Genomic DNA, 15462 nt, shown 5'->3' on the forward strand with positions numbered 1-15462 from the left:
GGATTAGGTACTGTGTCCCTGGGAAAGCAACGTCCCTGGAAGAGTCCCCGGTTCAGGAAACTCGACCCCGAATAGAGCCATATTTATTGGTCCACTGATCGTCAGGAGTTGGATTTTAACTTTATTTTTGTATAAACTGGAGAAATTCAATCTTTTTTAAAAATACGAATGCACAGAAATCCCAGGGGGGAGCTTCTTGTCCCGTTCGCGCCTGGTTTGAGCACAGGAATGGATTCCAGGAACCGGTTGAATGGAGGCAACGATGGCGGCCCCGCCTTCCCACAATGCATGTGGCGGAGAAAAGGCCCCATCGATAGCTCGGGCCACACTACACTCTGGGGTATTGAGTCACCTGACCCCATGTTTCGGCGAATAGTGATTGACCAGAGGGCGCAACCTTTAAAATGCTAGGGAGAAGCTGAGAGCGCAGTGAGAGCTGGCGGGTGAGTGGATTTACTTTACCTTAGAGATCAGTATGGTGCATCGTGTTTCTTCAATGAATAAGGCAAGCTCAAAATTCTCCCACAGGGAAGAGGTTTCTGAAACCTTCTGAGACAGATGGTGTTTCACACCTTATATGGAAAATCTCAGTCTGTTTGGAACAGATTTTAAATTGTGAAATTAAAAGTTAGGGACGTGTATAGATGGTACGCACTATTGCCAGAACACACATAAGATTCGAGATTCGGTGTAAAGTGAAAATGGTGTTGTCTCTACATATTCCACTGGTAGAAGTAATAAAGTCATCATGCCGGTTTTCTTGAAACATGTCCTGGCTACTTTGCTGTGCTCCCACCCTGTGTGTACCCGGATTTGGTTTAGAAAATATGGTCACCCTAAAATAGCAGAGGCTCTGACCATTATTTTCCAATCCTCTCTGGTTGAAGGTGTGGTGCTGGAGGACTGCTAACGTTATACCATTGTTTAAAAAGGGAGAAAGGGCTAGACCAAATAATTACAGGTCAGTCAACCTAACTTTGATGGTGGGAAAAGTATTGGAAAAAATTCTGAGGGACAGTATTAATCGTCATTTAGAAAGGCACAGATTAATCGAGGACAGTCAGCACGCATTTGTTAAGGGAAGGTCATGTCTGACTAACTTGATTGAATTTTTTGAGGCAGTAACAAGAAGGGTTGATGAGGGTAGATCATTTGATGTAGTCTATATGGATTTTAGCAAGGTTTTTGACAAGGTCCCACATGGCAAACTGGTCAGAAAAGTAAAAGCCCATGGGATCCAAGGGAAAGTGGCAAGTTGGATCCAAAATTGACTCAGTGGCAGGAAGCAAAGTGTAATGGTCAATGGGCATTTTTGTGACTGGAAGGCTGTTTCCACTGGGGTTCCGCAGTGCTCAGTGCTTGGTCCCTTGCTTTTTTGGGGTATATATCAATGATTTAGACTTCAATGTAGGGGGCATGATTAAGAAGTTTGCAGAGGATATAAAAATTGGCTGTGAGATTGTTAGTGAAGAAGAAAGCTGTAGACCAGTCAGGTGGCCAGAAAAGTGGCAAATGGAATTCAACCCAGGGAAGTGTGAGGTAATGCATTTGTGGGGAGGGCTAACAAGGCAAGGGAATACACAATTAATGGTAGTATACTGAGAAGTGTAGCAGGGAGTGTATGTCCACAGATCCCTGAAGGTAGCATGTCAGGTAGATAAGGTGGTTAATAAGTTATACAGGATACTTTCCAAGGCATAGAAAATATGAGCAGGGGGTTATGCTTGAATTATATAAAACACTAGTTTGAGGAGCTTGGGTCAAAATTAAAACCCAGAACCTCAAATAATAATCTCTGAATTGTTACCTGAACCACACGCAAATTGGCATAGGGACAAACAGATTAGCAGGTTAAATGTGTGGCTGAAAGAGTGGTGTGTGAGGCAGGGCTTTCGATTCATGGGTCACTGGCACTAGTACTGGGGAAAGAGGGAGCTGTTCCGTTGGGATGGTCTCTACTGAAACCGAGCTGGGACCAGTGTCCTGGCGAATCGAATAACTAGGGCGGTAGATAGGGCTTTAAACTAATGAAGTGTGGGGGGGAGGGGGGAGGTGGCGTTGTGAGGATTGGGGAAAGGGTAAATTCAAAAGCAGTAAAAGAAATGTCAAGGCTGTAGAGCACTCTAGCGATTTGGGTAAAAATAAAAAGAGTGGGTCAGGAAGGGGCAGAGAGCTAAACAAAGGTAATATGGCATTAGTGACTTGGATGACATCAGGGAAAAATAGAAAAAACTTAAAGCTAAAGGCACTATATCTGCGCGAAGCTTTCGCAAAGAAAGATGAATTAAAAGCACAGATAGAAATAAATGGGTTTGATCTATTAGCCATTACGAAGACATGGTTGCAAAGTGACCAAGGTTGGGAACTAAATATTCCAGGATACTTGACTTTTAGAAGAGATAGACAAAATGGAAAAGGAGGAGGTATAGCCCTGACAATAAAGGATGGGATAAAGATAGAACATAAGAAATAGGAGCTGGAGTAGGCCATTTGGCCCTTCAAGCCTGCTCTGCCATTCAACAAGATCATGGCTGATCTTCCACCTCAACTCCAACATCCCACACTAGCCCCACATCCCTTAATAGTTAGTTCCCAAAAATTTATCGACCTCTGTCTTGAATATACTCAACAACTGAGCATCTACAACTCTCTGGGGTAGAGAATTCCAAAGATTCACAACCCTTTGAGTGAAGACATTTCTCCTCATCTCAGTCCTAAATGGCCGACCCCTTATTCTGAGACTGTGACCCCATGTTCTAGATTCCTCAGCCAGGGGAAACATTTTCCCAACAATAACCCTGTCAAGCCCCTTAAAAAATTTATATGTTTCAATGAGATCACCTCTCATTCTTCTAAACTCTTAAGGAATATAGTCCTAGTCTACTCAATCTCTCCTCATGGGGCAATCCCCTCATCCCAGGAACCAGCCTAGTGACCCCTCGCTGCACTCCCTCTAAGGCAAGTATGTATTTTCTTGGGTAAGGAGACCAGAACTGTACACAATACTCCAGGTGTGGCCATGCCAATGCCCTGTATAATTGTAGTAAGACTTTACTCTTATACTCTAATCCCTTTGTAACAAAAGCTAACATACCATTTGCTTTCCTAATTGCTTGCTGTACCTGCATGTTAATTTTCTGTGATTCATGTACAAGGACACCCAGGTCCCTCTGAGTGCAAACATTTCCCAGTCTCTCATCATTCAAAAAATATCCTAAATTTTTGTTTTTCCTACCAAAGTGGATAACTTCACACTTCCCCACATTGTATTCCATTTGCCATGTTCTTGCCCACTCAGTCAACCTGTCTATATCTCTCTGCAGCCTCTTTGCGTCCTCCTCGCAGCTTACTTTCCCACCTAACACTGGTGGGGGTTGTTTATAGACCCACTAACAGTAGTTGTAGTGTCAGGCAGAGTGCAGATCCAGAGGCGTGAGTTCAAATCCCACCACGGCAGCTGGGGAATTTAAATTCAGTTAATTCAATGAATCTGGAATAAAAAGCTAGTATCAGTAATGGTGACCATGAAACTATCGGATTGTTGTAAAAACCCATCTGGTTCACTAATGTCCTTGAGGGAACAAAGTCTGTTGTCCTTGCATGGTCTGGCCTATATGTGACTCCAGACCTACAGCAATGTGATTGACTCTTAATTGCCCTCTGAAATGGCCTAGCAAGTCACTCAGTTGTAACTAACCGCTACGAAACATAATAAGAATGAAACTGGACGGACCACCCGGCATCGACCTCGGCACCGGCTACAGACACGGCAACGGCACACCCAGCCCAGTCGACCCTGCAAAGTCCTCCTCACCAACACCTGGGGACTTGTGCCAAAATTGGGAGCGCTGTCCCACAGACTATTCAAACAACAGCCTGACAGTCATCCTCTCAGAATCATACCTTTCAGCCAATGTCCCAAACTTATCCATCACCATCCCTGGGTATGTCAGAGTTGGGAGGGGTAGGTCCTGGGAGTCATCAACATTGACTCCGGACCCCATGAATTCTCATGGCTTCAGGTCAAGCATGGGCAAGGAAACCTCCTGCTGATTACCACCTACCGCCCTCCCTCAGCTGATGAATCAGTACTCCTCCATGTTGAGCACCACTTGGAAGAAGTACTGAGGGTAGCAAGGGCACAGAATGTACTCTGGGTGGGGGACTTCAATGTCCATCACCAAGAGTGGCTCGCTAGCACCACTACTGACCGAGCTGGCCGAGTCCTGAAGGACATAGCTGCCAGTCTGGGCCTGCGACAGGTGGTGAGAGAACCAACACGAGGGAAAAACCTACTTGACCTCGTCCTCAACAATCTACATGTCGCAGATGCATCTGTCCATGTCAGCATCGGTAGTAGTGAACTCCGCACAGTCACACTGAGGACACCCTCCACTGTGCTAAATGAGATAGATTCAGAACAGATCTAGCAGCTCAAAACTGGGCATCCATGAGGCACTGTGGGCCATCAGCAGCAGCAGAATTGTATTCCACCACAATCTGTAACCTCATGGCCCGGCAGATCCCTCACTCTACGATTACCACCAAGCCAGGGGACCAACCCTGGTTCAATAAGGAGTGTAGAAGAGCATGCCAGGAGCAGCACCAGGCGTACCTAAAAATGAGGTGCCAACCTGGGGAAGCTGCAACACAGGACTACATGCATGCTAAAAAGAGGAAGCAGCATGCTATAGACAGGGCAAAGCGATCCCACAATCAACGGATCAGATCGAAGCTCTGGAGTCCTGCTACATCCAGTCACGAATGGTGGTGGACCATTAAACAACTAACGGGAGGAGGAGGCTCCATCAATATCCCCATCCTCAATGATGGTGGAGCCCAGCACGTGAGTGCAAAAGATTAGGCTGAAGTGTTTGCAATCATCTTCAGCCAGAAGTGCCAAGTGGATGATCCATATCCGCCTACTCCTGAGGTCCCCACCATCACAAGCCAGTTTTCAGCCAATTCGATTCACTCCACGTCTCAAGAAACGGCTCAGCGCACTGCATACAGCAAAGGCTATGGGCCCTGACAACATCCCAGCTATCGTGCTGAAGACTTGTGCTGCAGAACTAGTCGCGCCTCTAGCCAAGCTGTTCCAGTACAGCTACAACACTGGCATCTATCCGACAATGTGGAAAACTGCCTGGGTATGTCCTGTCCACAAAAAGCAGATCAAATCCAATCCAGCCAATTACCATCCCATCAGTCTACTCTTAATCATCAGCAAAGTGATGGAAGGTGTCATCAGCAGTGCTATCAAGTGGCACTTACTCACCAATAACCTGCTCACTGATGCCCAGTTTGGGTTCCGCCAAGATTACTCGGCTCCCGACCTCATTACAGCCTTGGTCCAAACATGGACAAAGGAGCTGAATTCCAGAGGTGAGGTGAGAGTGACTGCCCTTGACATCAAGGCAGCATTTGACCGAGTGGCATCAAGGAGCTCCAGTAAAAGTGAAGTCAATGGGAATCGGGGCGGGGGGAAACTCACCACTGGCTGGAGTTATACCTAGCACAAAGGAAGATGGTTGTGGTGGTTGAAGGTTAATCATCACAGCCCCAGGACATCGCTGCAGGAGTTCCTCAGGGCAGTGTCCTAGGTCCAACCATCTTCAGTTGCTTCATCAGTGACCTTCCCTCCAACATAAGGTCAGAAATGGGGATGTTCGCTGATGATTGCACAGTGTTCAGCGCCATTCACAACTCCTCAGATAATGAAGCAGTCCATGCCCACATGCAACAAGACCTGGAAGACATTCAGGCTTGGGCAGATAAGTGGCAGGTAACATTCACGCTACACAAGTGCCAGGCAATGACTCTCCAACAAGCGAGTGTCTAACCGCCGCCCCTTGACATTCAGCGGCATTACCATCCCCGAATCCCCCACCATCAACATCCTGGGGTCACCATTAACCAGAAACTTAACTGGACCAGCCACATAAATACAGTGGCAACAAGAGCAGGTCAGAGGCTAAGTATTCTGCGGCAAGTGTCTCACCTCCTGACTCCCCAAAGCCTTTCCACCATCTACAAGGCACAAGTAAGGAGTGTGATGGAATACTCTCCACTTGCATGGATGAGTGCAGCTCCAACAACACTCAAGAAGCTCGACACCATCCAGGACAAAGCAGCCCGCTTGATTGGCACCCCATCCACCACCTTTATCATTCACTCTCTCCACCACCGGCGTACTGTGGCTGCAGTGTGTACCATCTACAAGATGCACTGCAGCAACTCACCAAGGCTTCTTCGGCAGCACCTCCCAAACCCGCGACCTCTTCCACCTAGAAGGGCAAGGGCGGCAGGCACATTGGAAAACCGCTACCTCCAAGTTCCCCTCCAAGTCACGCACCATCCTGACTTGGAAGTATATCGCTGATCCTTCATCGTTGCTGGGTCAAAATCCTGGAACTCCCTCTGTAACAGCACTGTGAGAGTACCCTCACCACATGGACGGCAGCAGTTCAAGAAGGCGGCTCACCTCCACCATCTCGAGGGCAATTAGGGATGGGTATTAAATGCTGGCCTTGCCAGTGACTCCCACATCCCATAAACAAATATAATAAAAATTAGAGGTGCATTTAACAAGGGTAATACGGTAATCATGGAGGACTTTAATCTTCATTTTGACGAGGCAAACTAAATTTGCAGTAATAGTGTGCAGGTCAAGTTCATAGAATGCATTCAAGATAGTTTTCTAGATCCGTATGTCAAGGAACCAACTAGGGAACAATCTTTGAGTCTTTTGAGGTTGTAACTAGCAGGGTGGATAAGGGGGAACCAGTGGATGTAGTGTATTTGGATTTTCAAAAAGCATTCGATAAGGTGCCACACAAGAGGTTATTGAACAAAATTTGGGATGGGGGTAATATATTAGTACGGTTTGAGGATTGGTTAACAGACGGAAAATAGAGAGTAGGAGTAACAGGGTCATTTTTGGGTTGGCAGTCTGTAGCTGGTGGGGTACCGCAAGGATCAGTACTTGGGCCTCAGCTATTTACAATCTATATTACTGATGTAGATGAGGGGACTGAGTGTCTGTGTGGAGTTTGCACATTCTCCCCGTGTTTGCGTGGGTTTCCTCCGGGTGCTCCGGTTTCCTCCCACAGTCCAAAGATGTGCGGGTTAGGTTGATTGGCTATGATAAATTGACCCTTAGTGTTAGGGGGATTAAATACTTGGGGTTACGGGGATAGGGTGGGATATGTGTTGGTGTAGGGGTTACGGGGATTGGGTGGGATATGTGTCGGTGCAGGCTCGATGGGCCGAAATGGCCTCTATCTGCACTGTGGGGTTTCTGTGATTCTGTGATTTCTGTGAATATATCCAAGTTTGCTGATGATACAAAGTTAGCTGGGAAAGTATGCTGTGAGAAGGACATAAGAAGGCTGCAAAGGGATTTAGACAGAGTAAGTGATTGGGCAAGGATGTGACAGATGGGATATAATGTAGAGAAGTGTGAATTTATCCATTTTGGTAGGATTAATAGAAAGGCAGAATATATTTTAAAGGGTGAGAGACTGGGAAATGTTGGTATTCAGAGGGACCTGGATGTCCTTGTACATGAATCACAGAGTTAACATGCAGGTACAGCAAGCAATTAGGAAAGCAAATGGTATGTTAGCCTTTATTACAAAGGGATTGGAGTATAAGAGTAAAGACGTCTTACTGCAATTATGTAGTACCTTGGTGAGACCACACCTGGAGCATTGTGTACAGTTTTGGTCTCTTTACCTAAGGAAGGATATACTTGCCTTCGAGGGAGTGCAATGTAGGTTTACTAGACTGATTCCTGGAATGAGGGGATTGTGCTATGAGGAGAGATTGAGTAAACTAGGCCTATATTCCCTGAGTTTTAAAGAATGAGAGGTGATCTCATTGAAACATAAAATTCTTAAGGGGCTTGACAGGGTAGATGCTGGGAAAATGTTTCCTTAGGCTGATGAGTCTAGAACTAGGGGTCACTTTCTCAGAATAAGGGGTCGGTCATTTAAGACTGAGATGAGGAGAAATGTCTTCACTCAATACCTGTTTTATGCCTGAAAAACAGAGGCTGTGCGATCCGGTTTCGAGGCCCTCATGTTTACAGTTTTTCTAAACAATTTTACATGCAGAACCAGATGTTTATAACTTCTTGCTATGTTATATAACTTCTTGCTATATTATAAAATTTGGTAATGAGAGATAGTGAGTGGGCTGTGCAATGGTTAGTATGTGGATGTTCAGCTCATTTCCAAAGCTTATCCAATCCGTGGAGCTCCATCTTTTGATTTCTCTGACCGGTAGAAGCAGTTGATTTGACAGTGGGGTCATTTAGGAAAATAATCTCAGGCGGTGCTACGTGCTTTGTTACCAGAAGCGCACTGTATTGACTCCCAGCAGCACTGCTCTCCTCCTATTGGAACTGGCAGTATTGTGGATTCCTAAGGTAGGCCCCACATGTATATAGATTTAGTTTCAAAAGACCTAGTCCTGTTTTCTGACATCATAAATTCATTTTGTTTCATATTCTTATGAATACACTGTTAACATAATGGGGGAGATTTTTGGGTTGGGCAACTAATGGTTGCGATATCAGCGATACGCCCACTGCACCTGCTTAACATGGCGTTTGGGAGGCCTGAACAACTTTCAGGTTTGGGCCTCATTAATATTTTCTCGGCGAGTTGCGGGTAGCATATGGGCACCCCATTGCAACTTGCTGGTTTTGTCAGGAGGAAAATCAGCCGACTAGCTGGCTGTCAGGTAAGGCCTGTTGGAGGAGGCGGGGTGCGAACAGATTTGTATCAGGCCAAAAGATTTTTGTAGGACCTGGAGGAGTACTCCTGCTCCTCCTGGCCCACAGAAATATTTTAAGAATTTTACCTTTAGGGAAACGCCTCCAGTGGGCCTGTTAAGATCACCGGTTAGGCCTCTCAACACCTGGAGAAATGAGACTTGCATTCGCCATGTATGCTTCACCCATTTCTCCTTGAAAGCTGCCATCAACTTACATATCTAAACCACTTTCTGCCTGTTTTGGGCAGGAGTGCTAGGCCTGCCTGACCATTGATTCAGCCAGGAAAATGAGTGCACAAGGTCCCCACCAGACATTCAACGGCCACTCGCACATTTTTCAGGCGCTAAACAGACGGCTAGCAGTTGAAAGTCAACCCCAGCTAACGCTAGCAGAAAAATACTGTAGAGCCTTCTGTCTGATCATACAACAGAATTTTGATAGAATTCCAGCTCTGTTCGAAACTCCAACTTTTAAACTTATATTGGCCCGGATTTTACACGTCCTATGACCGCGTACGCACTGTATACACGGTCATAAGTGCTCTGCATGTTCCTGGTTTTATCCTGCACTGTACATGCGCGGAAACCTGGAACTTGCAATCTGTCAAGTTTCAGCTTGACAGATCATCCGCATGCACAGGAAATGGACATTCGCTGGTGGAGAGTTGGGCTATTTGCCGAACTACTGCCCAGCGAATGTCCACAAAACCCTTACGCCTGGTTACTAGCTTAAGGGTTTAAATAAATATTAAAATAACATTTTTAAAAATCCTTTAAACATTCAAAAACTGTTTGGGGCAGAAGTGCTGGGCGCTCATTTTAAGGCCTGCCTGACCATTGATTCAGGCGGGGAAACAGGAGCAGCCCTGCTCCTCCTACTTATGTCCTTATGTCCTAATTCTTATGTAAAAACCTTTAAAATTAGTTTAGGCTATTTTTGGCCCCTTTAAAAAAAGTTTAAATTTATTTTTCAAAAAATTTAATTTTTGTTTGAAATTAAATTGTATTTTAACTAATTTTAAACGTGATTTATTTTTATTTAGGTTGTGTGAAAGTGTGTTTTTTATGTCATTCCTATTATGCTTATGGGAATTCCGTACGTAAATGGAATCCCCCTTTTTTATTGGTTGGGCCAGCCCACATAATCCCAGGGACGCTTGCAAACCGCATGTGCCCCTGTGATACGTGGGCCTTTACGCAAGCGTATGCCTGTAGGCCCAGGACTGCAAGAGTCCAAAGATACGGAGGCACCAGGTAGGTGTGTACTTTTCTTGCTGATCGGAGGCATTTGCCCGCGGAAAGCCTCTGACCGCAATTTTAGGTCCATTATTTGTTGAAACCATTGATTTTGAGAAATAATACAAGATTTCCAAGATCACAGAAATAATGTCTCATGAGACTTTCTAATTAACACAGAAGATTGCTTGTACTGTAGATTGTTTCCTGAACAAACCATACTTTTTACAAAGCTTAATTAAATAGACAGGTCATACTGACTACATGCTACAATATGATTAATATACAATATTAATATACAGAGATTAAATTGTTGGGATATAATCCATAATACTGTTGATTGTGCATTGGCTGTGGAAGGCAGAGGCATGAAAGACTTGAATGGCTTTTTCTCATTACATGCTTATATGCTTAAAAAGTGGACTTGGTGTGTTCCTTGTTGCAGGTGCCAGTACTGGAGTGGTTCGTAAGGTAGTCATGCCATCTATCTTGGTGCGAACAATGAGTCATTGCATCACAACAATGCAGACTTCATCCCATTGGCTAATGACAAAAGGTTTCCAATTCCTTTCTTCTTGGTCCATGAATCAGTTTCTACTAGTAATTCAAGGGGATCTAAAAGTGAGTACTGTTTTGATTCTAATTATAACCAGTTATTTCACTTTTTCTGAGATACAGTAAGTTCTGTTGAAGCCATCTTGTCCAGTCTTTGATCAAGAGCATGAAAATATTTGACCATATTCACATTTGCTGAGATAGAGTCATAGTTATACAGCACAGAAAGAGGCCCTTCGGCCCATCGTGTCCACACCGGCCATCAAGCCCTGTCTATTCTAATCCCATTTTCCAGCACTTGGTCCGTAGCCTTGTATGCTATGGCGTTTCAAGTGCTCATCTAAATGCTTTTTGAATGTTGTGAGGGGTCCTGCCTCTACCACCCTTTCAGGCAGTGAGTTCCAGATTCCAACCACCCTCTGGGTGAAAAAGCTCCAGCCCAGGTAACATCCTGGTGAATCTCCTCTGCACTCTCTCCAATGCAATCACATCCTTCCTATAGTGCGGCAACCAGAACTGCACACAGTATTCCAACTGTGGCCTAACTAGCGTTTTCTACAGCTCCCTGCTCTTATATTCTATGCCTCGGCTAATGAAGGCAAGTATCCCATATGCCTTTTTAACCACCTTATCTACCTGTCCTGCTGCCTTCAGGGATCTATGTACATGCACACCAAGGTCCCGCTGATCCTCTGTCCTTCCTAGGGTCCTACCATTCATTGTGTATTCCCTTGCCTTGTTAGTCCTCCCAAAATGCATCACCTCACACTTTTCAGGGTTAAATTCCATTTGCCACTGTTTTGCCCATCTGACCAACTCGTCTATATTGTACTGTAGCCTGAGGCTTCCCTCCTCGCTATTTACTACTCCACCAATTTTTGTGTCATCTGCGAACTTACTGATCATACCTCCTACATTCATATCTAATGTACACTACAAACAGCAAAGGACCCAGCACTGATCCCTGCGGTACACCACTGGACACAGGCTTCCAATCACAAAAACAACCTTCAACCATCACCCCCTGCCTCCTGCCACTAAGCCAATTTTTGATCCAGTGTGCCAAATTGCCCTAGATCCCATGGGCTCTTACCTTCTTGACCAGTCTCCCATGTGGGACTTTGTCAAAAGCCTTACTGAAGTCCATGTAGACTACATCAACTGCACTACCCTCATCCACACACCTAGTCACCCCCTCAAAAAATTCAATCAAAATGGTTAGACATGATCTCCCCCTCACAAAGCCATGCTGACTATCCTTGATTAATCCTTGCTTCTCGAAGTGGAGACTAATTCTGTCCCTCAGAATTTTTTCCAATAATTTCCCTACCACTGATGTTAGTCTCACTGGCCTGTAATTCCCTGGTTTATCCCTACTACCCTTCTTGAATAATGGTACTACGTTAGCTGTCCTCCAGTCGTCTGGCACCTCCCCTGTGGCCAGAGAGGTTCTGAAAATTTGTGTCAGAGCCCCTGCAATCTCCTCCCTTGCCTCACACAGCAGCCTGGGATACATCTCGTCCGGGCCTGGGGATTTATCCACTTTTAAGCCTGCTAAAACCACTAGTACCTCCTCCCTCTCGACACTGATTTGTTCAAGTATATCACAATCCCCCTGCCTGATTTCTATGCCTACATCGTCCTTCTCCATAGTGAACACAGATGCAAAATATTCATGTAAAACCTCACCCACATCTTCCGGCTCTGTATATGAGAGGTAGCTGCTCTCCAATTTTGCACTGAACTATTTTTTTTAAACGTACTGCTATACTTTTATTGAATGGGCCACATATCTGATCCAAGGTAACCATTGCATGCAACATTTCTAAATTTCTGAAGGCATAAACAACCTTTCGATGAAAATTTAGGTTGTCTGCTTGCACATAACTGGGCAATGAGGCTGCAACCAAATATTTATACCTGCTCACACATTTTATTAAACCAACATAAATCAGAATGTATAATTTTTGAAATCCACACAGAGCTTTTTCATTTATGTGCACATTTTGTAGGTTGAGTCATGGTAGCTATTGTGTATTTTCATTGACTATATACTGATTTTATAAGCTTGGTTACAGTGTATTGAAGGTTGAACCTAATTGGTCCATGAATGAAGCATGGAAAATAAAATAAAAAGTTGCTGCCTTTTGGCTTCTCTACAACATTAAGTAATGATGACTGTCATTTTACTAAGTTCAAAATGGAGGAGAACATTCCGATGAGAAAAATATATTTTTCGCCCACTGAGCAAAGCTGATTTCTGCATAGAGGATGCATAGCAAATATATGATGAGTTAAGGGATTGACACTTCACGAGTGGGCTGACCTGATAGGTTTGCTCATTCGTATATTTCTGATGAGTTAGTCAGTTGCACTAGTGTAATAGAAGTCATGAGCCACTAGTGGTGCTAGCCGTAACTCATTAACAATACATGTGTCTTCATAATGCATTCTGTTTATACTGTTATGAACCAAATATTTTCGAATGGCATTTTTTCTTTGATCCCTTATTTTTATCTGTAGAATAGTTGTGAAAATTAATTTAATAAACAACTGTTTAATCATTTGGATCTGCTACACAAGGGTCCAATTGTTGACTAGGTAATGAAACTCCCTCCAGTAATTGGAGCCTTCAGGATGCTGAGAGTTTATTAGAGTAACCATAAAAATTATTTGGTCAGCGGTGACATATTTAAAGTTGTTATTTTGCTTGTTTATTGCACATTCCTGAAGCAGAATGTGATACGGACATGAGACTTAATCCATTTCATTGAAGTAAATATCGCAGTGCTATTGCCCAGTAAAAGCATAAATAGAACACGTATAGGAACAACAAAATTATACCTTTCTTTGTGTTTTCACTCACATGCTTGTTTACAGGATTTTCTTTTTAATCTAAAGCGATAGAATAATATTTATAACTTTGTTTACTCCTGTTGCTCCTCCCTTCCCGGGCCTTTGCTCCTCACAGAAGGAGGCTATAGGTCTATCTGAAAAAGCAATCCACTTTGTCCCATTCCCTATATCTTTTAAAATGTTTCTTTTTCAAATATTTCTCCATTTTCCTTTTAAAAGCTATTCTGGGGTCTGCTTCCACCATTGTTTCCAGTGGGGTATTCCATGTCCTAACAAACTTCTGAGTAAAAGAAAATCTTCTAACCTCATTGTATCGTCCTAATAAATCTCTTCAGTATCCTTTTCATGGCCTTAACCATCTTTCTTAAGGTAGGGCACCCAAAACTAAACATAGTTCTAACTGCGATCTAACCAGTGCTTTGTATAGGTTTAGTATTATCTCTATACTTTTCTACTCAGTGTCCTATTAATAAAAGCTAGGAATCTTGTATGATTTATGTAATGTATGTGCCTTTAAGAGCTCCAGGTGTGCTAGTGGTTAGCACTGTTGCCTCACAGCGCCAGGGACCCGGGTTCAAATCCGGCCTCGGGTGACTGTGTGGAGTTTGCACATTCTCCCCGTGTTTGCGTGGGTTTCCTCCGGGTGCTCCGGTTTCCTCCCACAGTCCAAAGATGTGCGGGTTAGGTTGATTGGCCATGATAAAAAAAAATTTTTTTTAAATTGACCCTTTGTGCTAGGGGGGGATTAAATACGTGGGGTTACGGGGATAGGGCTTGGGTGGGATGGCTGTCGGTGTAGGGACCGGGTGCTAGGGTTTGGATGATCAGCCATGATCTCATTGAATGGCAGAGCAGGCTCGAAGGGCCGAATGGCCTACTCCTGCTCCTATCTTCTATGTTTCTATGTAATGCCGGTAATTGCCACTCGGGCTATATAAGCCTGTATATTGTGTATATCCGTTAGAACCCCCCCCAGACTTTGCTTAGTAAACACCTATGAACCAACTCCTGTCTTCAGTGTCTTTATCAACACACGGACACGACAGTGGCGACGAAGTGGAAACGGACTTAACTGCAATTCGGCAGCACCTCAAGGACATCGATTCCTCGGGCGTCCAGAAGACTCAAGAAAGTGAGAGAAGCTGTGGTTTCACCAGCTGGCCAAGCTGGTGGCAGGTACTGCGCTAATCCTTCCTGGGCGTCAGGCTGGGGCTCCAGCGGCTGGCTGTACAGCTGAGACAGGCATCGAAATCGGAGGCAAGCAATAACGGACTGGGAGGGAGCATTCGGGAGACAGCCGGCGCGGCAAGCAGGTCAGCGTTCAGACCTGGAGAGAAAGTCCGGCGGGAACGAGTCTCCAACTGTAAATAAATAAAAATAAAAAAAAGAACGGAAACTGCGGGAAACAGCGTTGTCATCGGCAGCAGCGGCGGGAAAGCGCGGGAAGCGCCATATCTTTTCTGAAATGCCTAAGCCTGGCAATATTGATGCTTTTGATAGCAAAATAGAGGATTGGACCACATACATGGAAAGAGTAGAGGTATATTGCACTGCAAATGGAATAGAAGATGAAAAAAAAGCTTCAGTACTGCTGAACCTAATGGGCGCAAAGGCATACGGGCTGTTACGAAATTTAATCACTCCAGCCAAACCAAAGGACAAGAATTTTAAAGAAATTGTTGATACCCTGCAGGAGCACTTAAACCCAACACCGCTGCTGATAGCGGAACGATTCAAATTCTTCAAGAGAAATCAACACAAGAATGAAAGTAACGCTGATTACCTAACCGAATTAAGAAAGCTATCAAAGTACTGCCAATTCGGGGCAGGACTATCAGATTATCTTCGAGACAAATTCGTTTGCGGTCTCTTAAGTGAAGGAACACAAAAAAGGCTGCTTTCTGAAAAAGATTTAACATTGGACAAAGCTTTCAGTATGGCTGTATCATACGAAGCAGCAGCAAGAGGAGCTGCAGAGATACAACAAAAGACACAGGACTTCGGCACCCATGAAATGACACAGGGTTTCGAAAG

General features: G+C 44.5%; 1 protein-coding gene across 10 annotated transcripts in view; it reads left to right on the plus strand.

Annotated features, from left to right (window-relative positions):
* ccdc142 (coiled-coil domain containing 142) overlaps positions 1–15462 on the plus strand; it is a 221509-nt gene that overhangs the window by 118058 nt on the left and 87989 nt on the right. For all 10 annotated transcript variants that reach the window (XM_085975438.1, XM_085975437.1, XM_085975439.1 and 7 more), the window contains one exon: positions 10463–10638. In XM_085975438.1, coding sequence (XP_085831564.1) covers positions 10463–10638 — 176 coding nt within the window. The remainder of the gene's footprint in view (positions 1–10462; positions 10639–15462) is intronic.

Source organism: Somniosus microcephalus, chromosome 2 (assembly GCF_052327205.1).
Source record: "Somniosus microcephalus isolate GS21.2 chromosome 2, FLI_Smic_1.0, whole genome shotgun sequence".
NCBI classification, from domain to species: domain Eukaryota; kingdom Metazoa; phylum Chordata; class Chondrichthyes; order Squaliformes; family Somniosidae; genus Somniosus; species Somniosus microcephalus.